Source organism: Lynx canadensis, chromosome A2, assembly GCF_007474595.2.
Source record: "Lynx canadensis isolate LIC74 chromosome A2, mLynCan4.pri.v2, whole genome shotgun sequence".
Lineage (NCBI taxonomy): Eukaryota > Metazoa > Chordata > Mammalia > Carnivora > Felidae > Lynx > Lynx canadensis.
Window position 1 is genome coordinate 93,285,556 of NC_044304.2, and position 27,475 is coordinate 93,313,030.

General features: G+C 37.9%; 2 protein-coding genes across 2 annotated transcripts; both read left to right on the forward strand.

The window, feature by feature from the left end:
* Positions 1-6,014: 6,014 nt before the first annotated feature.
* LOC115500332 (60S ribosomal protein L30-like) lies at positions 6,015-6,350 on the forward strand. Its single transcript, XM_032592521.1, has one exon. It carries the CDS (start codon positions 6,015-6,017, stop codon positions 6,348-6,350), a length of 336 nt encoding a protein of 111 aa, XP_032448412.1.
* A 10,277-nt stretch (positions 6,351-16,627) lies between these two features.
* On the forward strand, positions 16,628-26,815 carry STEAP1 (STEAP family member 1). Its single transcript, XM_030294662.1, has 5 exons — positions 16,628-16,739; positions 20,514-20,625; positions 22,887-23,399; positions 23,987-24,151; positions 26,275-26,815. Exons 2-5 carry the CDS (start codon positions 20,545-20,547, stop codon positions 26,530-26,532), a joined length of 1,017 nt encoding a protein of 338 aa, XP_030150522.1. The 5' UTR covers positions 16,628-16,739; positions 20,514-20,544; the 3' UTR covers positions 26,533-26,815.
* Positions 26,816-27,475: the final 660 nt, after the last annotated feature.

Here is a 27,475-nt window from a genome sequence, read left to right on the forward strand (position 1 = left end):
TGAGAGGAGCATGAAGTCCTTATTGCAAATGTCCAACAAAGTCTTAGGACAGTGGATGAAAACAGACCCACAACAAGGCATGTGATTGTGAAATTTCAGAATAGTGAGAGTAATCAAAGATCAAGAAGTTCCTACAGAGAAAAAGCAGGTCACTTACAAAACAGAAACACAGATGACTCTGAATTTCTCAAAGTAATGCTGGAAGCTAGAAAACAATGGAGCAATGCTTTCAAATTTCTGAGGGGAAATAACATCCAACCTAGACTTCCATACAGAGCCAAACCATCAAGCAAGTGTAAAGGTAGAATTAAGACTTTCATACAAAGTGTCGATTTGTTTCTCATGCCTTCTCCCTGAGGAATCTATAGTTCAATGTCAGTGAAATAGTTAACCAAGAAAGAAGGAAAAGAGGAGAAAAGAGGAGATTGCATAGAAAAGAGAGAAAGAAAAAAAGAATCTCTAGGTGCTAGTGAAAGGAGATCTCCAGAAAAGAAGCGTGCCTCAGGCTGAGGGGGCCACCATTCCAGAGTGAAGCAATCAGAAAACACTGGATAGAATATCTGATGCATCAGAACATCTTGGGAGGAGGGGCACCTGGGTGGTTCAGTTGGCCGAGCATCAGACTTCTGCTCAGGTCATGATCTCACATTCAACGTATTGAAGCCCCGCATCAGGCTCTGTGCTGACAGCTCAGAGCCTGGAGCCTGTTTCGGATTCTGTGTCTCCCTCTCTCTGCAACCCCCCCCCCCCCACTGACGCTCTTTCTCTCTCAAAAATAAATAAACATTAAAAAAAAGAAGAACCTCTTGGAGGAGATTTAGGCAATTGGTGCCAATTTGGAAATGAATTGATAGTGAATATATTAAAAACTGAGCAAGTCACAAAAATCACTGTTAACCCTTGGAAGACTAAAAAGTTGTATAAGAAAAGAGAAGTTATCATAGTACACTAAATATTTCCATTGTGAATACAGTTATAGAGTTATAATAATATAATCAGTGAATATTTCTCTAACCAAAAGTACAATATACATGTACATTGAGTGGATGAGGAGATAGGCAGGGTCCATGTGCTGCAGGGATGGGGAACAAAAGAGAGCTAAATCCTCATCTAACATAATGGGATATCAACATGAAATTCAATGTAAAGTAGGAATCTCTAAGTTATTTAATTATTGCCTCTAACAGAGGGAAAGGGGACAACAGAGCCAACATGGACAGCTGGTTTTCGAAGGGACAAAAGTCTTATGAAATTATTATACTTTTATTTTTTTTTATTTTTTTTAACGTTTTATTTATTTTTGAGACAGGGGGAGACAGAGCATGAACAGGGGAGGGTCAGAGAGAGGGAGACACAGAATCTGAAACAGGCTCCAGGCTCCGAGCTGTCAGCACAGAGCCTGACGCGGGGCTCGAACTCACGGACCGCGAGATCATGACCTGAGCTGAAGTCAGCCGCCCAACCGACTGAGCCACACAGGCACCCCGAAATTATTATACTTTTAAACTGTAAGAATGTATAGTTTGATAAATCCAAAACAAAAATAGAATAAATAAAACAGAATAAAAGAGTGAGAGAGTATTTTCCTCACCAGAGAGTAAAGCATGCTATTAAGCCATTGTAGTCAAATCAATTTGTTGCTGGCATGGTAAAGGATGAATAGTTAATAAAACACAAAAAAGCTAAACCCAACTAGATTCCACTATATATGGTAACTTAATTATGAAAAAGGTGATATTTGAATTCTATAGGGAAAACATAGCTTGGCACAAACCACCACTCGTCTGAAAGAAAATAAAATCATACCCCTACCTAACCACAACATATAAAAATAACCTTAAGACACCTTAAAGACTTAAATATACAATAAGGGATTTAAATTTTTAGGAAAAATAACTGTAAGTAAGGTTTCTTAAAGAAGGTAAGATTTATTTGACTTTACAAAAACAAATTGTTATGTGGGCAAAAGACACTATAACAAAATCAGTGAAGAAATAACATGTGATCTATGAATATATGTTTGAACTTGCAGGCAATTAGAGAAAAGCAAATTAATTTTTTTTTAACATTTATTTATTTTTGAGAGATGGAGAGAGACAGAGAGACAGAGCATGAGCAGGAGAGGGGCAGACAGAGAGGGAGACACAGAATCAGAAGCTGGCTCCAAGCTCTGAGCTGTCAGCACAGAGCCTAATGTGGGGGTCAAACCCACGAACCATGGGATCATGACCTGAGATGAAGTTGGACGCTTAACCGACTGAGCCACCCAGGCGCCCCAAGAAAAACACATTAAAGTAGCCATATTATGAGTTTGTACATATACCAGATTAGCCATTTCTTTAGTGAAGCCTACTTTGATGGCATTGCCAGGAGAAGGCACTGCTAGCAGAAATGTGAGTCATTATAAGAGTGTTTTTAAGAAACAATCTGCCATTACCAGATACACTTAAAATTCATGTAGCCTCAGACTCAGAAATCTCCTGCATGGATAGCTACCACATAGAAATAAAGTGCCAGTGGGTAAGAATATCAGTACAAAGATGTTTATTGTAGCATTGTTTGAAGAGGCAAAAACTGTCAACCTCTTACAGGGTTTTTTAATGGCGCCACTGATGAAAACAGCTGTTTCAATAGGTTAAACCACAAAAACTGAATCAACAGACTCAGTTCCATTTAAACACCATCTCTGACTTACCAAGGAAGCTAGTATTTCCTTTTTTACACCCTGTCTCTTGGTTTCAATCATTCACACACTTTCAAATCTCTGGACCCCATGTCAGCAAAATCCCTGGAACCCACAAAAACGGTCACATGCCCAAAGCTCTTCATCAAAAAGCAACCACTCCATTTCTGTTTTCTGCACTCACCACTGTTTCCCTTTAGACCATGCCTCCTTTAATAATATATTGCTTTGAGAGTCCAGGAAACTGAGTAATGATTATATGGCTAAAAAGCAGCCATATCTGGTGTAGTCCTACTCACATGTGAAAATATTGTCTTTCTCTAGAAAGGCACCACCAAATTCTCAACAGAAGAATAACTCCACTTGCTTCATGAAAGTACCACTCATTCTTACTTCCTTCTTTCTGTTCTACCACTTCCACATTTCATTCAATAAATACGTACTTTTGTCAGCGGCAACCACAAAAAACATAATGTTATCACAGTTCCAACTTTTGTCTTCACCCATATTGATGTATATATCTGAGAGTGGGAAGAAAGGCATAATTGTTTCTAAAAGATACTTACTGGAATAGTGAAATGAAAAATCTCATTAGCAACATATAAAAATGACCTATAAAAGGGTACAGTGACTCTGTCCGGGCCCACAAATAAAATTTTGCAATGAAATTTTAAAGGAAATGGTCCTTCCATTTTAACAGTCTCTAAAACTTCAGAAACCATTCAAAAAACAACTCCCCACTTGCCTTTGTCCAGTAGCCATGTATATAAAAGATAGATGCTAATATACCTACATAAGTAAGATTTTTCTCTAAGGAATACTCAGAAAGCATAACTCTATCAAAAATATATTAGCCCATAAAATCAAGTTACTGCTATTCATATTTGGGATCCTACTGAGAAATAAGTCTCTATAAGGTTATATCATAAGTAAAGATAATAGAAAGCATCTTGAAGAGGTCACACACAAAAGAAGCCATAATTCTCTCATAATAGGGAACAATCACATTACATGTAGCCTTTGTAGGAAGAGATGTATTGAATGCACCATGAACTTGAGGATACTATGCCAAGGAGAACAAAGCCTCCACGTAAGTTGTCCTTTTGATTTAAAGTTATAATACCTTGCCCTCCCTCAATTCCATATGGCATTATATTTCAGCAACTCAAGGCTCTGAAGTGAGCTCATATAATACAGACAAAAATCTACCTCAATCTCATGCTTGCAAATATCCCAATTAACATCAAGTGATGTGAGCAGTGGTAAAACAACACAAGAAGCAGAGTCAGGAGTCCTGGATTCCAGGCTGGGAGCTCTCACAGACTGACCTTGAGTAAGTCCCAGAATTCATTTTTCTTTCATGCAACGTGGTTAAATTAGATAATCTCTAAGTCTCCTGCCAGAACGTCTACAACTTTGGGGCAGGTTGTAATCAGGACTGAGGAACTTAACAGCTTCTTCAGCCTCCAAATGCAACTGAGGGCCGCCCTTCCTCTGCCCTTCATTCCCTCATGTATCTGATCTTTCTTGCTTTACACTGCCCTTTCCTTCCTCCTACTGCCAATTCCCTGCCTTCATTCAACACTGCCCTCCATTATTCTCCAGTAATAATGGTAACATTCATTGAATACTTTCTATGCACCACACAGTTCACATTCATTTTCTCATTTAATCCTGAAAACTACCTCATGAAATAGGGTAAATTATTTTCTCATATAGACCATGAATCTGGGTCTTAGAAAGATGGTTTTTCCTTCACTCTACCTCTGATCGCCACATTCCAGTATATACAATAAAGTAATGAAGCAATTATTAAACACCTGGTATGAAGTCCTTGGCCACAGTGACCAGAATAAAAGGATCACATGGTGAAGGGTGAATAGTTAGTAAAACACACAAAAAAGCTAAACCCAAACAGGTCCTGCTATACATAGTAACTTAATTATGAAAAAGGTGATATTCTGTAGGGAAAGCATAGCTTGGCACAAACCACCACTTGTCTGAAAGAAAATAAAATCATACCCTTACTTACCACAACATATAAAAATAACCTTAAGACACATTAAAGACTTAAATATATAATAAGGGATTGAAAATTTAGGAAAATAACTATAAGTAAGATTTTTTTAAGAAGGTAGATTTACTTGACTGTATAGAAACAAATTGTTATGTGGGCAAAAGATGCTCTAACAAAATCAGTGAAGAAATAACCTGTGATCTATGAAGATATACTTGAACTTGCAGAACTTGCAGGTAATTAGAGAAACACAAATTAAAATTAAAATAGCCATATTATGAGTTTGTACATATGTCAGTTTAGCAATGTCTCAGCTCACAGCTGCTGTTCATGTTTCTTAAACAAATCTTTTAAGTAATGCCTGAGGTTAAAGTGGGGCTGTGAAAGCTGCTTGGGGAATGGGGTGATTTCTTCCCTCCTACAGTAACCTGCATAGATCATCGTTGTGCTTCAGCTGTAGCAGAAGTTTGGGTGTGATGTGTCTACTTTGACCAAGGACAAGATCCCCATACTCACAGAAGCTAATATTCAACAGGTTAGGAACCAGAGAAAAACACTTTGGTCACCAAGACTTTGTTCCCTTTTTAATCAATTGACTATAAACTGCTCCAATTTTTCTATGCATACATTTTAGACTCACTAAGATGTTATGAAAGTTAAGGGGAACTATCAGATGCATTACATTGTTGTTGCAAAGAAAAGCTTTGTGCGCTTGAGCACATTATCCTCTCTAAGCATCAATTTCCTGATTTATAAAATGAAAAAAGTACCTGTTTTCAAAGTTTTATGCACATTAAATAAAATAACTCCTATCACCTCTTAGCTGTTAGAATGGCTATCACCAAAAAGTCAAGAAATAGCAAGTGCTGGTAAAGATGTGGAGGAAAAAGGAACCCTTGTGCACTGTTGGTGGGAATGTAAATTGGTGCAGCCACTGTGGAAAACAATAGGGAGGATCCTCAAAACTTTAAAAAAAGAAGTACCATAGGATGCAGTAATTTCACCTCTGGGTGTGCGTTTGAAGAAAACAAAAATACTCATTCAAAAAGATATACACCCCCCCCCTACTTATTGCAGCATTATTTACAATAGTCAAGACATGGAAACAACCTAAGTGTCTGTTGAAGGATGACGCAATAACTAGAGTGTGGAATGTATGTGCGCACATGCATGTGTGTGTGCACACTCGCGCACAATGGAAAATTATTCAGCCATAAAAAGGAATGAAATCTTGGTGGGAACTTATTCCTTTCTTGCTCTAGCCATCTTGGCAGCTGCTCTTGGTTGGGTCCATCCCGCACCTAAGGCAGGAAGATGGTGGCCGCTAGGAAGACAAAAAAGTCACTGGAGTTGATCAACTCTAGGCAGCCACTCATTACAAAAAGTGGAAAGCACATGCTGGGATTCAAGCAGACTCTGAAAATGATCAGACATGGCAAAGTGAAACTGGTCATCCTTGCCAACTACTGCCCATCCTTGAGGAAATTTGAAATAGAATACTATGCCATGTTGGCCAAAACTAGTGTCCATCACTACAGGGGCAATAACACTGAATCGGGCACAGCACGTGGGAAATACTACAGAGTGTGCACTCCAGCTATCACTGATCCATATGATTCTGATATCTCATTAGAAGCATGTCATAACTGACTGGTGAAAAGTAAATCATGCAAAATTTTTCTTTAATAAAACTAGCCAGAGCTTGTTTAAAAAAAAAAAAGTGGGGCACCTGGGTGGCTCAGTGGGTTGAACGTCTGACTTCGGCTCAGGTCATGATCTCACGGTTTGTGAGTTCGGGCCCACATTGGGCTCTGTGCTGACAGCTCAGAGCCTGGAGCCTGCTTCGGATTCTATGTCTCCCTCTCTCTCTGCCCCTCCCCCACTTGTACTCTGTCTCTCTCTATCAAAAGTAAATAAAATGTAAAAAAAAAAAAGAAGAGACAGAAAGACAGATACCATATGTTTTCACTCTTAGGTGGATCCTGAGAAACTTAACAGAAACCCATGAAGGAGGGGAAGAAAAAAAAAAAAGAGGTTAGAGTGGGAGAGAGCCAAAGCATAAGAGACTCTCAAGAACTGAGAACAAACTGAGGGTTGATGGGGGGTGGGAGGGAAGGAAGGGTGGGTGGTGGGTATTGAGGAGGGCACCTTTTGGGATGAGCACTGGGTGTTGTATGGAAACCAATTTGACAATAAATTTCATATATTGAAAAAAAAGAAGAAAACAAAAAAAAAAGAAGAGAAAAGAAAGAAAAAGAAAAGGAATGAAATCCTGCCATTTACAACAACATGAATAGATCTTGACGGCATTATGCTAAGTGAAGTAAGTTAGACAGAAAAAGACAAATACTGTATAAGCTCACTTATATGTGGAATCTGAAAAAAAAATAAAAAACTGAGCTCATAGACATAGGCAACAGATTGGTGGTTGCCACAGGTGGGAGGAAGGGATGGAGAACAGGTGAAGAGGGACAAAAGGTACAAATTTCCAGTTATAAAATACATAAGCCACAGGATGTAGTGTGCAGTGTGGTTACTATAGTTAATAATGCTGCATTGCATACTCGAAAGTTGTTAATAGATTTTAAAAGTTCTCATCACAAGAAAAAACATTTTTTGTAACTATGTATGGTGACAGATGTTAACTACACTGACTATGCTGATCATTTTTCAATATATCCAAATATCGAAACATTATGTTGTACACCTGAACGTAGCATAATTTTATAGGCCAATTATACCTCAATAAAAAATAATAACTTATGGAAATGCTTGAAATGGTAAGAATTTGGTACCAATAAAATCAGTGAATATTAGATAGTAAATAGTAGATAGTAGATAGTAGATAGTAAAGGATAGTATGTAACGATACGCATATATATGTGTATACACATAAGCAAACATAGATGATGTTCAGACACACACAGGAGTGAACATACCAAATCTGATGCCTACTATAAGCCTCATGGAAATTCTTAAAAAAAATTTGTAATCTCTATGTATTCTTGAGAGAGAGAGAGAGAGAGAGAGAGCCAGGGAGGGACAGAGAGAGAGGGAGACACAGAATCTGAAGCAGTCTCCAGGCTTTGAGCTGTCAGCCCAGAGCGGGGCACGGGGCTCGAACTCAGATACCATGAGATTATGAGCTGACCCTAAGTCGGTCGCTTAACTGACTGAGCCATCCAGGGGCTAAGCCTCATGGAAATTCTTTAGACCTTGGAATATGCGCAGCTATCATAATACCAACACAATCACAAAAAAATGCCATCCTTCTCTCTTTACAGTAAGTTTGAAAAAATCTGGTGAAACAATGTACGCAGAAAGCAGCAGAGGCAGATGCCCTGGGCTCTTCATATTCACCACAAAGGGCTCTGGCGCCACCGTGTGGCCACACAGCACAGCAGCCCACCACTGAATCAACTCTGCAGAAGCTGTGAAGTCTGGACTTTCCAAAGGCCCCCTTTCCACACTGAGAAGATGAATATGGTTTCCTTGGTAAGAACCCTATCCCGCCTCAGACGGAAACAGTGCATAAAGTTCGCTTTAATTGTCCACCAACCTATTTCTGTGTTTTGTGTTGAATTATCCCAACTGACCACTCTACCTGTGAAGTTCATGATGTTCTTAAGGATACTGTAGCTGCCCTTATCAGGAGAGATAAGCATGTTGCATGATGAACTAGAACATGATCAGGAAAGAGCTATAATAGAGGTGTGTAGACAAAAATGAGGGCGTTGGGGGAGGCTAACTTGAATACAAAAGCAGAACTAAAGACAGGCTGACAGCAAGGGCTGAGTGGGAGAATTCAACACAATTTTTTTTTTTTTTTTTTTTTTTTTTTTTTTTTTTTTTTTTTGAGCTGCAGTTACTATGAGTCATGCTCTCTGCTCAGGGATAGAGATATGAAAAAAGCTAACACTTTAACAAGCTCACTGAGGAACAAGAAATCTTCAGGAAGTCCTAAGGAATCAAAACCAATACACTTAGAAAACCTCTGGTTAACCCAAGGAAGCAGTGCTTTGGGGGAAGAACCCTACCAAGTTTATAAAGCTAATTTCTAGACATAAACATGTTGCTAGACAAGAGTAAACTTCAATCGATATATGCCACTTCTGGTTTTGGAGAGAAAACAAAATCTTTCTTTTTCCCCATGAAAAAACTTTCACTCTTCAGAGGCCAAGTTCAAAAAACATCCACTTCTCCACTATATTTTCCATAACAAAATAAATGCCAAATCATTGCTCCATCACTTCCATGAATTTTAGGCACCTCTGTCTGTATTTTATTACCCAGTTCTTGGTTCTAAGTGCTTCTGCAATTTTTTCACTAGTGAACTCAGTTACTCATATATCTTATCACCCCATTTTACTCAAAGGGCATACATTCTGAAGACAAAGAACAACTCATCAATTTTTGCAGGTTTTTTTTTTTAATTTATTTATTTAGACAGAAAGCATGTGAGCAGGGGAGGGACAGAGAGAGAGAGAGGAGACAGAGAATTCCAAGTAGGCTCAGCACTGTCAGTGCAGAGCCCCACACGGGGCTTGATCCCATGAACTGTGAGATCACGACCTGAGCCGAAGTCAAGAGTTGGACGCTTAACTGGCTAAGCCACCCAGGCGCCTCATCAATTTTTGCAGTTTCAGAGTCGTACCCTCCATCCTGTTCAGCTGGTCTCGACTCCCATCAGACCAAGGCTCACTCACTGTCCTTCACCCCTCCCCACACATTTCTCTTCTTTCTCCTAATCTCTGAGAAAAAGGGGGCCCCTGCTTCTGCCCAAAGATAATTTTTCTGCCATGTTCTGCTTCTCCTCTCTGTTCGCTTTTCTCCAGTACCTAATTCCATCAACTAATCTCTTTTTTTTCATAGATCTTCAATCTCTCTCTACATGCAGCTCTCTTCTTCTCAGCCTATAAGAAGAATCTAATCTCTCTCAACCTTGAAAGAATGTTCTCTAGCTGCTGCTCCAGCTCTCCTTCCTTTTGTATCCAACCTATCAGGGTCTGTTCCCCACTTCTCCATTGCTGCACTCAGTATGGCTTCCTCCCTCAATGTTTGCATACAGTTAACTGAGTCATCTCAAAGGTTGAATCCAACAGTCTTTTTTACTTCTTACCTTATTTGACCTTTTCATAGCACTTCACACTGTCGACCACTTGCTCCTTAAATTCTCCCCAAGAAGAAGCAATTTATCAGCTCTTTGCGATATACTATGTTCTTTACTAAGCCTGAGAAATCAAATGAAAAGAAATGGCCCCTGCCTCTGAACAGTTGACAGTTTAGCAGAGAACACAGAGTACAAAGTAAGGAAAGTGCAGAAGTCTCTGAGTCTTCTGGTTCTCCTACTGAAATTTTCCATGTTCCCCTTTCCTTACAACAAAGGTCTCTTCAATTTTGTTATCATATACCCTATCTATGTATACATCCCTAATATACTTATAAATATAAGCACATATATACAATCATAGGCTAAAATCTGAACATAATAAGGTAAGATTTGTCACTATCTATGCTAGATATAAATCCACATTTCAAATGGTCTTCTGGATGGCTTTCCCAAAAATTACTTCGTAATGAAACTGACAAAGAGGTTTAACTTGAAGTAAGAAAAAATGCCAGCTCAAGGATATTTATACACTGTTGGTGGGAATTTTAACCAGTACAGCCGCTATAAAAAAGAAAAAGAAAAAAAAACAGTATGGCAAGTTCCTAAACAAATTAAAAATAGAACTACCATATCATCCAGCAAGCCCACTTCTGGATATATACATATATATATATATATATATATACACACACACACACACACACATTTATATACATATATATGTGTGTGTGTGTGTATATATATATATGAAGGAAATAAAATCACCATATTGAAGAGATCTCTTGAAGAGATGCATTTGATATATTATATTATGCATTTGATATATTATATATACTCAAATGCAAACACATACACACACACTGGAATATTGTTCAGACATAAAAAAGAAGAAAATTCTGCCATTTGTGACAACATATATGAAACTTGAGCACATTATGCTAAGTGAAATAAGGAAGAGAAAGATAAACACAAAGAAAGATATCGCTTACATGTGGAGAGAACAGACTGGTGGATTCCAGAAGCCAGGGCAGAGGTGGGGAGGTGTGGAATGGGCGAAAGTGGTGAAAATACAAACTTCCAGTTATAAGGTGAGTAAGTCCTGGTGATGGAATGTATAGCATGGTGACTATACTTAACAATACTGCATTGTATATTTGAAAATTGCTAAGAGAAGAGTGCTTAAAAGTCCTCACCACAAAAAGAAAATTGTTAACAATGTGAGGTCATGAATTTGTTAACTAACCACGTTACATGTCAATTATATCTCAGTGAAGCTGACAAAAAATAAAAACAAAAGACAGCAGCAACAAAACATGCCAGTTCTTTCACCTTCTTTTTGTTGGCTTATGCTTTCATTATAGACATTTATCTTCAAACTGCAATTTCTTTGCAAGAGTCTTTTAAATGACTGTTGAAGTTGACTTATAGAATTCAGCATAATGATAGACACACACACACACACACACACACTGCACTTAATGAGTATTTATTAACAAAGTAATATGCATTAGGGCTTTGGTATTTTCTGTGCTAAGAAAAAAATATGTTTCGGGTCCTTAGGAAGACTTTAGAAACCCAAGGTGCTGAAACTGGAAAAGCTGCTAAGAAGGGGCTCTGGGTCACTTTGCATAAATACTCCTCTCTCAGGAATATAAATAACACGTCATATAGATTTGCCTTCTTGGTACCCCTAGTATTGCTTTTCAGTTATGGCATCTGGCAATTTTTTTAATTAAAAGGAAAAATTAATTCTATGGTAGCAAGGAGCTTCATAGTGGAACCAAGCAGTGTTCCCACTGAGTATTCGCCACGTCCAGCCGTACCTGGCAAGCCAGCAGGAAGACCGTGTAAGAGATCCTCCACACAAGGATGCTCATGGTCAAGACATATAAGGGCTTGCTTTGGTACTAACACCCTCCAGTGTAAGACTAAGCTGTGCGTAACAAGTTTACCCTGAACTTTCAAACAGGCTTCAGAATGAGGAAGACATTAAACCCAATGAAGGAAGAAATCAAAGTTCCCAAGCTTGGTATGAACACAAGGATCAGAGTTGGAGGTGAATGGAGAATGTGGCAGAGACTTCTAGCTGTTTGCCAAAATTTGCTACCCATTTACACACTAACAGACCTTAAAAGCTGGCCACTGGGCCAGAGACTACATTTCTCTGCCTACCTTGACACATGACTAAATTATCAGCAATAGAATGTGAGAGAAAGTTCAATTTCTGCCTCGATAATTGCTTTAGACTTGTACTCTCTCCTTTTCCTGCCAGCTAGACCATGGATCTGCCTACGCCATGCTTCAGCCATGATGCCAAGAACAGTGCCCTAGGAGACAGCAGAGCTGCCAGATGGAAGGGGTCAGTATGGTGTGCCTAAATGACGTCGTGGAGCAGAACAACCTCACCAACATGGAATACCCGCTGCAGGACTATTACAGGACAGTGAAACCACTTGTTTAAACGCCCTATTTGGTCTTCTTTGTCAGAGTAGCTTAGCCAACACTCTAACGGATACCGAGGGGAAACTGAATGGATTATTGGATGGTTTCTGTTAACTGTTACTCTCTTGAATCCACCCTCCCCCCACCCCAACCAAGTACAGCCTGAGGAAACTTTGGCTGCGTATTTGTGGTTATAGAGGTAGTGTTAAACAAGAGAACTGGCATCAAGCGGACTTTGACTGAAGTCCCAGCTTGACCTCTAAAAACTATACAACTTTGATTGAGTTACTTGAACTTTCCAAGCTTCAGTTCACCTGTAAACAGAGGATTATAGCAATACAGTGGGGATACTGAGAGAACCAAACACAGTCCTGGGAAAGAGTAGGAATTTCAGAACTGATAGTGTCCTTTCTTCTGAAAGCTCAAATCCAGGAATCAGTAGGCATGGTTCTTTATGCCAAGGACTTTTTATAAGCCAGAGTCCATTACAAGAGACTTTAGGTCTAACTCTACCAATCAGCCTTCTTGAACTATCTATTGAACCAGCTCCCCCTATCCAACATTCTCCAGCTCCCCATTTCCTGCAACCCAAAACAGGTAAGGCTGTAATTTCTGTGACAACGACAACTCTGGACCTACATGTTCCTGTTGTAGAAATCAAGAAGGATACAGACTAAGGAAGGTGGGTAAGAGTGTGTCCTGTTTGAAAGAAATAAGTAACAATGGATATGTGCCACAGTTTTTCTCTAAATGATGTCTAGACATTCATAGGCTCCATATTTATGTGCCCAATACAACTTTTCTGAGACCAAGGACTAAAATCACCTTCCACAAACATTTACAATGAGTCTATTCCATCAATCCCTATGTTACAAGAGATACAAGGATTAAAGTTGGCAAGGTCTCTACTTGCTTAAAGTTCACATTTTAATGCGGATAACAGAAACACATATAAAAATATTTAATATAGACAGACTCTAAAAAGTGCTATATCAAACAAGCTAGGATATAGGCTTAGCTACTATAACAAGGAGGACCAAGATGGAATGGTTTAAGCAAGAGTGTATTTCACTATCATATAACGTCTGATATACACATGTGGTGAAAGGAGAAATTGCCTAGTTTAAGTAACATTATGGAAATTGTGAAATCTATCCCCTTGGTCCTAGTGCTTCTTTTTCTTCTAAGATACAACCCTTTTACAGCTCCCCAGTGTAAATCTTTAAGTTACTGACATTTCACTCCCTATACTAGAACATATTTTCAAAAAAAGACTGAAATATTTATTTATAGTAGGATGTAAATAACTGGTGAGGCTTAATATGGTACCATTTCCAGGGACTTTAGCCCTTTGATGAATTACAACAGATACAAAGACAATAGGGGTGCCTGGGTGGCTCAGTCGGCTAAGCATCTGACTCTTGATGTCAGCTCAGGTCATAATCTCTTGGTTGGTGGGATTGAGCCCTGTGTCAGATTCTCAGGCTCTACACGATGGTGTGAAGCCTGCTTGGGATTCTCTCTCTCTCTCTCTCTCTCTCTCTCTCTCTCTCTCTCAAAATAATTTTTTTAAAAAAGATCCAAAGAGAATAGAATATATTTTGTCATGGAATTCTGAGCATCATTAAGCAGTATTTGGGCAGAGATAGATCTGTGAGCACCAAAATAAACCAGCTATTCTTAAAATCTACCCAGAACAGATGTTGAATCTTAACAGTGTTGGTAAAAGAACAAAAAATTGGGTTGGGGTTAGATTACGTGGAAAAATTTTTTAATCCCAAGCCCAACAGTAGAACTTCTGTCTACTCCCAACCACCTTCACATACAGACTTGGGGACAAACTAATCACACACAGTACTTTGATCATTAACAGGAAATCTTGAGAGAGTGAAGAGAATTTATCATAGAAGGGTAGCAGAATTAGAAAATTAGGCCAGTAGACCTTTACCATGTGTGCATTAAAATTATCATTTTGACAAAATATTTCTTCATGAATTTCAGGTAATTTTTTCCTTGTCTTAAGCTATATCTGACCATTCTTAGTAAGTAGACTTGGAAATATGTTGATCATAATTTGAGTTACTGTGCCCTTAGGAGTTAGTTTGATTTCCCAAGGAGATAAACTAAATAAAGTTCTTATCATCAACTTACAATTTACTGCGTATTGCTCTTGTGATTATTTTCAATGGTGCGATCATTTTTATTTTATCTTTTACACCATCATACTCCATTCTTCTTAAATGGCAGTCATCCCACCAAGTTCTAAGATTAAGTTGCTTATTGGTCAGAAAGAAGTATTCATAGATACTAAATTATTGTTACTTTCCCCATGACATGTTCGTGTGAAATCACTAGTTTAGTTCAAATAACACTGAAGAACTGTTTTGTTAGTATACTCTCTTGCTATAGTTTAAGTTCATCACAAAATATTCTGAATGATCCATACTCGATTGTAGCTCACAGTTGAATTCCTATTTTAAAATTCTCTAGTGCTTATGTGTCATGCCAAAACCGATAGTCTGATTTTCAAAATTTTCAAAATTCAAACCGGTAACACTGTTTTCCACAAAGCATACTGGTTTTAAAAAGTTTGGGCTATATAGAGGTTGACTCAGAACATTTTACATGCTTTGGCTTTGTGTTTCTCAAAAAAACAAAACAAAAACAAAACACTTTTTCTTTATCTCATGCCCAAATCACAGGTCATTTGTATGCAAAAATTGCAGAAATTTCATTTGTAATATTAACCCCTGATGACTCAGAAGTTCTTTAATACCATGGTTTTTTAATCCAACATTGTGTTGCCTTTATAATATCTACAAACTAATTTGTAAACAACCTCATATTTTCAATCTTTTCACTTTGAAATATAGGGTTGCTGGAGAGGAGGTGGGTGGGGCAGATGGGCTAGATGGGTGATGGGCATTAAGAGAGGCACTTGTTGGGATGAGCGCTGGGTGTTATATGTAAGTGATGAATCACTAAATTCTACTCCTGAAACCAATACTACACTATATGTTAGCTAACTTGAATTTAAACTAAATTAAATTAAGCTTAATTTAATTTTAAAAATTTTAGTTTAAGTATAAAACAAAACATTTGGGCTTGATTTTACAGGTTTTAATTAGAAGAAGAAAAACAGTTTTAGTTGGAATTTTCTATAATTAGCCAACTTATATTAATATAATAATAACTTCCTTATTCTCTTCATGTGCAAAATATATTATTAAAAAGAGAATGACCTTTGTTCTACCAAAGCTTAAAAAATGAAAGCAATATTGCTTTGCTCAATCACTTAAAACCCAAGATCATTTGAAAAATTCAACAATGCTTAGACTCATTCTTAATTCTTGGTGGTTTGTGCAATAAATACAGAGAGTTTTTTTTTTCCAAAACTTTTTTAAGTGATTATTTTCTAGTTTCACTAGAAATAAAGTGTAAGATTCTATTTCTACCACAAGGCGTCAGTCCATGGTAATTTAATCTTCAAAGGGCTTTAATATTACCCGGTGGAAAGTCAATGAGTACAAAAAAAATACATATTAAAACAGGCACAGCCCTTAGTTGATTACAATCATGAAATTGCAGTTGAGAGTTTATCTTCCTTTGTTTTTCTAATCAGGTTAGCTCTGGGGATGTTGTGCACTAACTCCCCAAATGTTGCAATTCAGGTTTCAGACACGCTAACCCTGAGGCTGGTTCCAACTCAGAGTTAAATCCCCCGCACACATTCTCTTTCTCCATAACCCTCATTTTTTAAAAGCACCCCAACACTTTTAAATAGTGACAGTAGCTTTAATTTCAGTTTGGAGTACCTGATTGGGTTAGGTATGGGAAGTTGGCTTTAATATATCAGAGGCGAGGAAGAGGAGTTAGCATGGAGTTGAAGGGCTTATGACAGAGTTTGTGCAGTTTAGCGTGCAAGACTGCGAAGTTTTAAATGGACTAGCTAAGCTCTAAAGCAGTCCATGTCATAGTGTGATCTGAGAGTGCTCCAGCATCACCTGGGAACTTGTTAGAAATTCGGAAACTCGGGTCCCATCCCAGACTTGCGGATCAGGAAACCCTGAGGGAGGCCCCAATCAGTGTGTTAGCAAGGCCTGCAGGTGATACGCATTAAAGTTTGAGCACCACTGCTCCAAAGAATTACACCAGTGTTCGTTACTTAGATTAACCAAAGTGGGAGGCCGAGGAGCAGACCTGAGGCAGGAGACAGGGCCATTTGAAAGAAAATTGGGAGCAGCCAGGTTGCAATGTGGGGATACCCTTGATTGGGTCTCTGGGACCTCCGAGGAACGCCACTCCAAGGAGCCGCGCGGATTCTAGGCACCTGCAGGTGGCGCTGGACGGGCCACTGACACGGAGGCGGGGTCTGCAGCCAGAGTGCAGGCTTTGGACTCCCAGGGCTTGGACGCCGCGTGGGGCTGGCACTTCCCCGCAGCAGTTGCGCCGCAACTTACCGTCCGGACGGTTGCGCCTAGAAGCGGGTGAGTCCCTAGAATCGTCCCAGCTCGCCGCTTGCTCCCCGTCTCCGGGTGCCCCTGGGAGGGCGGGCGCGGGCTCCCAGTCTCGGGAAGCCTGTAGCGGGTTGCAAGCCTCCCAGCCCTGGGGCGGAGGCGCTCCGGGGCGAGTGTAGCTCAATTCTCCCCTTATGCGCGGCTCCAGGACGCGCTGCCCTCCTGCCTAGCTCTCCCCGGAGCACACTGCTCCGTTGTGGCCGGTCCAGGGGCTGGGAGCCAGGGACTCACAAGGAAGTCTTTTCGCTAGGGGCTTGGGGAGTATGATGGGTTATTAAGTTTGTCCTTCGGTTGGGTTCTGATGGCAAGTTTTCCAGCTTGGCAAAATCGCGGCGGGTTTGCATAGCATTGATGAATGGTACATAGTGCTTAAAATCGTGTGACTTGACTTCAGGTTTCCTAGTAACAGGAAGTTTTCATTTTAAGTTCTGGGAACATTAGTCCTACTCTTTCAGGATCTGGTTTGAGATCCAAGTTCTCTCCAAATAGTGGATCAAGGCTTCATATATGTCATGGGTCAAACCCACCAGAAGGGGTTTATAGACATAAACATTTACAAACACTTCTAAATTTCTTTCCCTGTATTAAAAAAAAAAAAATCCCACAATATCCTGACATTGACTAAGATTTATTTAACACAGATATTAAGCAATGCGTTAAAAAAAAAAAAAAAAAGAAAAGAAAGAAAGAAAAAAAACCAGCCCAGTGAAAAAAACATCTTCTCTTTACATAGTTAAATGTGGTGAAACAAGTATATGCTTGAAAGTTTAGAAGGTTTGGAAGTGCAAAGCAATTCATATTGTATTCTAGTCATCCAGTTTCTTCATACTCTAAACTCTTTGACAAAAACATGAGTCAGTTGGGCTGTGTCAATATTTAGCAGGAACATCAGGTCAGCAGCCATCCTGGTACAGCAAAACAGAACAGTCGCATCAAAAATATGTTTTGCTTTTTAAATGGGATGAAAGTTAGAGAACTTTGGGTCAAATCTGGAGTTCCAAACATCTGAACACTATGTAGTTTCCTGGGGTTTTTTTTCTTTCATGAAAAGATTTTACTGTAGAATTTAAATTATACATTTGGTTAATGTCTGATGGAAACCAACATATTTGATTTGACTGGTATTTTATTTTCTTGGTTTCTGGCACAAATCTAACTGTGGACCACAGAGCCAACAGGCTCCCTCACTGCCCTGGACTTTTCCTTGGCCTTGCTCTTCAGTATGGTCTTCCTACAGTGCGATGAATGGGTGGATACTTCTCCAAGGCCACTTTGCCTTTTCACCCAGATTCTGTATGAAGTGGCCCTCACTCAGCAAATGCTGCCAACTTGCTTGACGCCCCAGGACCAGGTCTGCAAGAGAGCTCTCACCCTTTCCGTGCCACAATCTGTCTATAAAACTGCCTTCCTTTAGAATTCATTGCATTACCATGCGGTTAGTTGTTGAAATTTCTGCCCTCTCCCCTAGACTTTGAGGTTTTGAGAGCAGAGGCTCCATCTCATTTAACTTCACATTCCCACTGCCTAATATTATTGTTCACAATAGAATTAATGAGTTTATATTGAATAAGTGTAGATTTGTGTGTTAACATCTTTGCCATCCTACAACTCAGAGTTAAAACATCTAAACGTAGTGCATTATATTTTGTTCGATTACAGTAGATAAAACTTCTATTCTTATTTGTAGACACACACCCACCTCCCAGAGTACTCTATAATGTTGGTTAAATCACTAAATGATTTGGAATAATATTTATTAAGGAAATAAACTGTGAGCTCCTCCAGAACAGACATAAAGTCTCATTTCTTTTTCCTCATTGTCTATTATAAAGTTGAGTTCCAAAAATATCTGATGATTGGCATATGCTTTACTCAGGAGTCTTTAAAATGCCAGCGATAGATACCCTATTGAAACTAAAGCAAAAAAGGAAATGTATTGGCTTGTGTGACTGAAAAATTCATTATCTGGTCTCCGGAACTCTAAATACTTAAAATATATCACCAGGACTCTTCTGTGTCTTTCCCCATTTCTTGCTTGTACTTTCGTGTGTTGGCTTTCTCCTGTTCTGTTGAAGATATCTTCCTCCTTATGGCATGTAGAAGAAAGCATAGAAGGCTTCAATCATCCCAACTTAAAAACATGTTAAGGACATCTCTTTATCTTCCACTTCCATATATAAATATCAGAGAGGGACTCTAATAATTCAACTACGGTTGTATGCCATCTGTAAGCCAATCAGTGCCATCAAGGAAACAGAGAACTGTGATTAGCCAAGACTGAGTCATATGCCGAAGGAGGGCCATTTCTCCAAATGGAGAAAATGTGGGCAGAACAAAACAAATATCCTCAGCATGAACACTGCAAATTTTCAAGATAGATAATATATGGAAAATGTTCTCAGAGCACTTCAACAAAGGCAAATGGTTGGCATTATATAAAGATGGCTCCTCTTTATTTTTTGAGAAAAGCAAACCTTTAAAAGTTGGAGAATGCGGGCACCTGGGTGGCTCAGTCGGTTAAGCATCTGACTTAGGCTCAGGTCATGATCTCACAGTTCGTGAGTTTGAGCCCCACATCAGGCTCTGTGCTGACAGCTTAGAGCCTGGAGTCTGCTTCAAATTCTATGTCTCCCTCTCTTCCTGCTCCTCCCCCGCTCATGCTCTGTCTCTCTCTCCTTCAAAAATAAATAAAAACATTAAAAGAAATTTTTTTTAATAAATAAAAGTTGGAGAATGTTTAAAGTATTTTAAGCTACTCCTGGAAACAACTTTGCACTTAATAAAGTATTATAAGTGGTCTAAAATTCAGGAACACTTGGAATGTTTCTGTCAGTCAAGTTGTGGTATATCTAATCTGTTTTTCTCATTGAAGTGCAAATTGGTGAGGTAGTCCTCAGAAATAAATTTAGAACTAATAAAAAAACAGTGAATAATATTGTAATGTTTCTCTTCCTTAAAAAAAAAAAAATAATAATGCCACCCCAAGCCTGAGGAGGACCTGTGAAGGGTGTTAAGAAAGAGATTTCTTTTGTCAGGCAGGAAGTTTGGAGAATTAGCATGTCAATGATTGAACACGATTCAACAACCCCTGTGGAAATATACTAACAGTTCATGTCTTACCTACAAAAACTAACCTGTTACTCCAATGAGAAAATGACACTCTGAACATACAGCTTTTGGTCCTTTATGCCACTATCAGGGTCCACCTTTCCAAAAGCGTCTGTTCTGTTTACTGTCTGAACCTCAGAATACATTGTCCCTATAAAGTCATTTAATTGTTTCAGATTCCAGTATCAACCCCAAAAGTCTATTCAACCCAACTTCCTAAAGGATAATCTTACATCAGCCAATTCCAACCTCTACTGATAGCATTGTGCCTCAAAAAAAAAAAAAAAAAAAAAGCATTCCTAATTCTATTTACCTTTGAGCAGAGTTGGCTTTCCTCTAAATGAGCACCAGGAGTCAACTTCTTCTAAAATAAAAGGTGACATCTGACTCATTGAATTCCCTATAGACATGTTTGTCACTCATTGCACCAATAGTCAACAAAGAAAAGCAGTTACTGTTGACACAAGGGCACTAGTTTGAGATTCTTACAGATTATGTGAGGTTAAATAGTAAATCAGTCACTATCTGTATTTTAATTATACTTTCTAGGCCACTCTCGTCCTAATGTGAGTAAATTTTTCATATTGCCCTATCTATCCAACATTAGACTCAAAGAAGATAATTGTGTTTTCATAGGTGGCTGAAGCAATTCTATTTTACAGAATTAATGGAGAACAGACAAGACATTACAAACCAAGAACCTTGGACAATGAAACCTAGGAGAAATCTAGAAGAAGATGATTATTTGGTAATATAATAATAATAATTAATTAAAATCTAGAAACATGATTTTAATGCTGTCCTCCATCTCCTAGGGTTGTAAAAGTGATTTTCACCCTAGCTTCCTGATATCTTGACTCTGATTCCTGTCACTGATATTGTGATGGGTGAAGGTATAGTGTGGTATGTAAGAGAAAGTCTACCTTGATTGACTTGTCATGGATTTAGTTGAATAACCTCAAATAAGTCACTGAAAATCCTGGGTCTTGGTTTTTCAATAAAATGAGAGAGTTGGACTAGTTCATCTCCAAGGCCCTTCCAATTCCTTCTAACATACTGTGGGTCTAAATTTGTAGAAAGAGTCACCAGTGCCCATATAACAGTAATTTTGTGAGCATGCATTTTTTTTTCCATAGGTATTATGGCAGCTTACCAAGAGATCATCAAGTTAATTGATGATTCACCATTTAAACAAATAAATTCCATTTTGGAATAAGAATCATTTGTCCCACTTTTGTGCCACCTTACATTACTCGACTGAAAAAGTGTTGGAAGTTTTTTGTTCCAAACCCTTTTCACCTTTCTAAATGGTATTGCCTGCAGTTGTTACAGAAATTATTTTACCTTAATTATTTTAATAGGAAAAATAGTATATATAATAATTATATTAGTGTTACTTATTTATATTATTTTTGTTAATTATTTTAACGGGAATAATAAGATAGTACTAGCACACATTCTATAAAATAAGTGTGCATAAAATAAAATCATCTTCATTTTTCAAGTTAACCATCTTACCTGCTGTTCTATAAATCTTCATCATTAACCAGAAAATTGATCTCAGTCGACTGTACTTAGATTGTTTTAACATGCAGAGATGACAGAAGCTGTATCATGCTCAACTCCCTTCTAAATGGAGCACCTGGAAAAAGCATTGGATGTAACAGTGATTTATCACTGAAAGTAAAAGTCAAATGGCAAGAGGCTACTTTTAAACACTAAAAATGATAGAGAACTATGTGAATTAAGGTTATTCTGCATAAAATGAGGAAATGAACAAGATCATGACTAATATTTTGAGCACTAAAATTTTATGGTTCTACATATAGAGCTCTAAGAAATGAGAACATACTGGGTGAAAAAGTAAATTTATTAATTAAAGCAATACAATATGAAACATTCTAAGTTCTTATTTAGAAGTGTTGTGTTGTTTTGTTTTGTTTTGTTTTGTTTTGTTTTGTTTTGTTTTGTTTTGTTTTACCTTGCTGGTGTATTAGTCAGTTGGGGAAATGACCAAATATTCAAAGCATTCTTCTTTTGAGTTGTTGACTGCTTAGAAATGCAACTGGGTAAAGAAGTATAACTTTCTTAGGAAATAGATCATCCCTATGAGATTTAACTACTTATATAAACTTTGCACCTTCTGATAGAGTAGTTGACAATCACTAATTACACAAATGAGATATTTTAGAAATATAAAATCAAAGTATACCATGATGGAAATTAGATATTTTCATAATTGTAATGACTATATTCTTCTTGATCCTTTGTACTTGACTTAATGAAGAATTCACTCTTTAATTCTTTGTGGAGAGTTGCCCAGTAACCAATAAAAATATTATAAAACAAATACAACTATCTATGTAACCTACAAGTATTATTTTTACCAAGGATTTCTGAATTTTTTTTTAAGTGTTTCAATTTTAGTTTCCCACTTACATTATTCTATTCTTTGGTGCCTTCAACATAGAAATACAATGGTGTTAGCTTTAATGGAGATATCTTCGGTCTTAAAGCATGTATCCTTCTGTCTTACAGAAAAATGAGTAACAGAAACTAATGGAGAATCCTAGAGGCATGTGGGTGGCTCAGTAGGTTAAGAATCCAGCTCTTGGTTTCGGCTTAGGTCATGACCTCACAGTTCGTGAGATCGAGCCCCGTGTTGGGTTCTATGCTGGCAGTGCAGAGCCTGCTTGGGATTCTCTCTCCCCCTCTCTGCCCTTCCCCACTTATGCGCTCGCTCTCTCTCTCTCTCTCTCTCTCTCTCTTTCAAAAAATAAATAAATAAACATTTTTAAAAAATTTATAATGGAGAATCCTAACATAGCTAAGTCTACCTTTGATCATTGCTACATAGGACTATGACATCTTCAGCTAACCAGTATCCAAAAGCAAGGTTCTGAATGTCCTTTTTTACTAATAAGCACAATGAGCAAAATAAGTAATTAGTTGAAGAGAAATCCCATTATTTTGTTTAATTTTTAAATGTTTATTTTCTTTCCATTGTAGAATAAGGACTCAGGCGAGACCAGCATGCTAAAAAGACCTGTGCCTTTGCACATGCACCAAACAACCCATTGTGATGAATTTGATTGCCCCGCGGAGCTTCAACACAAACAGGATCTCTTTCCAAAGTGGCGCTTGCCAATTAAAATTGCTGCTATCGTATCATCTCTGACTTTTCTTTACACTCTTCTGAGGGAAATAATTCACCCTTTTGTAACCTCCCATCAACATTATTTTTATAAAATTCCAATCCTGGTCATCAACAAAGTCTTGCCAATGGTTTCCATCACCCTCTTGGCACTGGTTTATTTGCCAGGTGTGATAGCAGCAGTTGTACAGCTTCATAATGGAACCAAATATAAGAAATTTCCACATTGGTTGGATAGATGGATGTTAACAAGAAAACAATTTGGGCTTCTCAGTTTCTTTTTTGCTGTACTGCATGCGATCTATAGTTTATCCTATCCAATGAGGCGATCCTACAGATACAAGTTGCTAAACTGGGCATATCAACAGGTAGGTGACAATATTGATAATATCACTAAACTAAAAAGTCTAAGTCATCTACAGATTAACTCTATCTTATTTTAATATCAATACCCCAAACCTGTCTTGAAATGCTGTGCTGGGAATGTAATCTGCATTTTTAAATGTTTTAGTGTAACTCTTCATTGGGGCTTGTTATAAATAGTTTTACGCTGAGGATTTTTTTTTTTCAGTTGAAAATAGTAAACTACAATTTGAACAACATAAATACGTGTTTTGTTCATGGACAGGGCCACACAGCAACCTTCTGCCACCCTCATGAGATTACTTTGTAACTCTAATTGTTCTTCACCACACAAGCATGCACATTACAATTCTAAGCATCAAATAACTATTACATAAATTAATAAAACAGATTATGTAAATGTTGCATTCAAGGAAAGAGACTGATGTCTCCTATGTCACTTTGCTTAGAGGAATGCAAAAAAAAGTCACAGATTTGTGGAGGCTCCAAGTTAGTAAACCCTCCCGTCATAGACAGAATGTAGAAAGAAGGAGGCTTATCTGCCAGAAACCAATGTTGTTTGCATGCCTTTCCTCTTTTTACCCTCTGGTAGGTCCAACAAAATAAAGAAGACGCCTGGATTGAGCATGATGTATGGAGAATGGAAATTTATGTGTCTCTGGGAATTGTGGCACTCGCAATACTGGCTCTGTTAGCTGTGACATCTATTCCATCTGTGAGCGACTCTCTGACATGGAGAGAATTTCACTATATCCAGGTAAATTATATATAAAAGAACTCTGGCCCCTCAGAGAGGCAAATCTTTTTGTGCTTATAATATCATCAAGTATATTGACTTTACACCATAAAAAAGTAACAGATGGTTTTCCAATAGCAAAAATCCCACACTTGTTCCAATCAATAACATGCTCTCCAATCATTTTTCCCTGTTGCTTCTAAATAGAAGTGTTTTCTAGACATAAATAAAAAGGCATGACTCGAAGAAAAATATTCTAACATTTGAAACTTGTTAGACAATTTTCTATTCACCTACTAACTACAAAGGTGATATTTTAGGAATTTAATATCCACAGTTTTTGAGTTCCCCCAAAATGAAAATATTCTTTTGCCTGTCCCCTGATTTTATTTATGCCTTTTAAGTTACACAGCTTGGTACTATCCATAAAAAAGCATCTCTCCTTGAAATACGGAGTTTTATCTACCAAAGATATTCTAATATCTAATTTTAAAGGCTGCTTTTTCCAACTTCCATTTCATGTAGCTCTCTCACTGGAAGTTGCTGTATTCTTGGAATTCAAAACTGTCTCAGATTTACTGAGGTTAATCTGCTAGTGGTAGATTACACCCTAAGAAGAGCAATGTGCCAGAATTCACAGGGGGGATTCATGTCTGACCAGAGTCAAAGGACTACATTTAATTTAGTCACAGGCATTGCCAAGATTTTTTAAAGTATATTGCTTTAGCTTTTATGGGTGGGCATTTTTGGAAATTGCCACAAAGTCAGACATTCCCCACTATCTCTTCTACAGGTCTATACATATACTTCTACAGACACTTGATCAGGACATCTGATGAGGTTGGAAAATATGTCTCCATCTGAATTTTTCCAGTGGAGCTTAGAAATGGCACCACATTTCCAAGCACAGTATTTGCTGATTTTGTAGGCTCAGCATTATAGGCATTAGAGTTCTCCATTCCTCATTAAATAACTTTCTTCTTACACTTGCTCTGCCTGTCACACATATGCTGAGCATCGCTTCTCAGATTTAATTAGGAATTCACACACTGCATCTTGACATTCCAGCCCATTCCCACTATGTACACAATACCTAACCCATAATAAGAATACAGTACATACTTGGTTAACTTGATCTTCAACCAATCACATGTATTTTTCAATTAATAACCTAGAAACTTTTCATTTACAATTCAAGAACTAGTTACTGCATGATTTACCTTGGGGATTTATATTTGAAAATATAAACTTAGCTATTTGATTGTATTCATTGGGGCTTAAGAGTGCTTACTGCTGAATAATTGTGAGTTGGATTCATTCTGGCAGGCTAATGACCATTTCCAGTAAAATGAATCAAAGTCAAAACTTATCTGGAAAAGCTATTGTCAGAATGCCATAAAATTACGTAGGTGAACAACTGTTTTTAAGCAACTTTTTCTGGATAGTGCCGGGTATCTCAGTGCAAGTTGAAAATTTTCTTCACATCTTCATGTCTCTATGTGTTGTTCAAACAGTGGAAATAATTGTTGGTGTTTTTCTACTTTATCAGGATGTTTGATTTTTAACATGGGCCAAATTTATTCACTTTAGTATCCATGCACCAAAATCAGAGTCACTTACTTTAGTTGCTTTCATAATTGGTAAAGATCACTAATACCAAATTGATTTTTGCACTAATCTTCAGTCAACCCATTAATATTTACTGAGCACCCAAAATGCACAAATCATTGTGTTGATTCTGCAGGGAGCCTGTGATGAGTAAGAGTCCCTGATCGTAGATGTCTCTTGATAGAATGAAGGCAAATGCTCAAGAGACAAAGCGCCATCAAATAAATGTCATAAGACAAATGAAAAAAATGTGGAGAAAAGGAAGACAGTGTTATTGATTGGCTGAGACTGAGAGGAGATTGATTGTGGATTCTCTTAAATAACCTGGGGACAAAGACATTACCCAAAGTAAGGCAGGGATATGTGAAAAGAATGGAAAGATGTGAGTGGACATTATTGACAAATATGATAGGGAAATAAACACAGGTGAATGAAAGAATTGCCAAGCAGCAGAATATATCCAGAAAAGGTCAGAAAAAACAAACTCTTACTGAACCAATCCCACCAACATAATCTTTTTTTTTTTTCTTTTGCAGAGCAAGCTAGGAATTGTTTGCCTTCTGCTGGGCACTATACATGCATTGATTTTCGCCTGGAATAAATGGGTAGATATAAAACAATTTATATGGTATACACCTCCAACTTTTATGATCGCTGTTTTCCTTCCAATTGTTGTCCTGATTTGTAAAGCCATACTATTCCTGCCATGCTTGAGGAAGAAGATACTAAAGATTAGACATGGTTGGGAAGATGTCACCAAAATTAATAAAACCAAGATGTCTTCCCAGTTGTAGAACTACTGTTTACAAACATTTTTGTTCGATACTGATGTATTTTACCATAAACATTTCAAATTTGTATTTGTTTAATAAAATGACCACTTGAGGGTCTTCATGTATCTCTTTGGTTATGAGTCATGAGTTTGAAATATGTGTAGTTCTTTGTAGTTTGATTCAAAGCAATAAATAAAATAATCTTCAGCACATTCTCTATGTTCAGTAGAACTAACCATAATAAAACAATCGCATCTGATTTGTCAGAATGTATAGCATAACAAAAGGCCATGAAGTACAAGTCCTTACTACTCACTAAAAGATATCATGAGCCATTAAAAAATGTATTATCTGAATCTACCATGCAAGTATATCTAGTATTTATGATTGTTGTTAAAGAAGTTTCATTTTCCTGTAGTGCCTGGGTGGCTCATCAGTTAAGTATGTGACTCTTGAATGCAGCTCAGGTCATGATCCCAGGGTCATGGAATCAAGTCCCATGTGGCGCTCCGCACTGAACATGGAACCTGCTTGAGATTCTCTCTCTCTCTCTCTCTCTCTCTCTCTCTCTCTCTCTCTCTCTCTCTCCCTTCTCCCACCCCACTCATGTGCATGCTTTCTCTATCCTCTTTCTCTCAAAAGTAAAAAAAAATTCAAAAAGAAGTTTCTTTTCCTGTAACTGGGTGTTATTCATGAAACAACAAACACAAAAAAACACAGATTCTGTCTATACAAGTAAAGAAACAGAATAATATCAGATATATGTCCAGGAAAAATAAACCTCAGGCTCTCCAGGAGAAAAAGTAAATTCACTCTTCTCTATATGAGTTATGTAGAACTCAGTTGAACATAATACACTGGTAAAACCTTGAACCTGTTCCTCAGAGAGCAACGTAGACATCTGCTGTCAGGACTCTGCAACCCAATCGACTATACTTCACAGGTTTTTTATAATTAGCAAAAC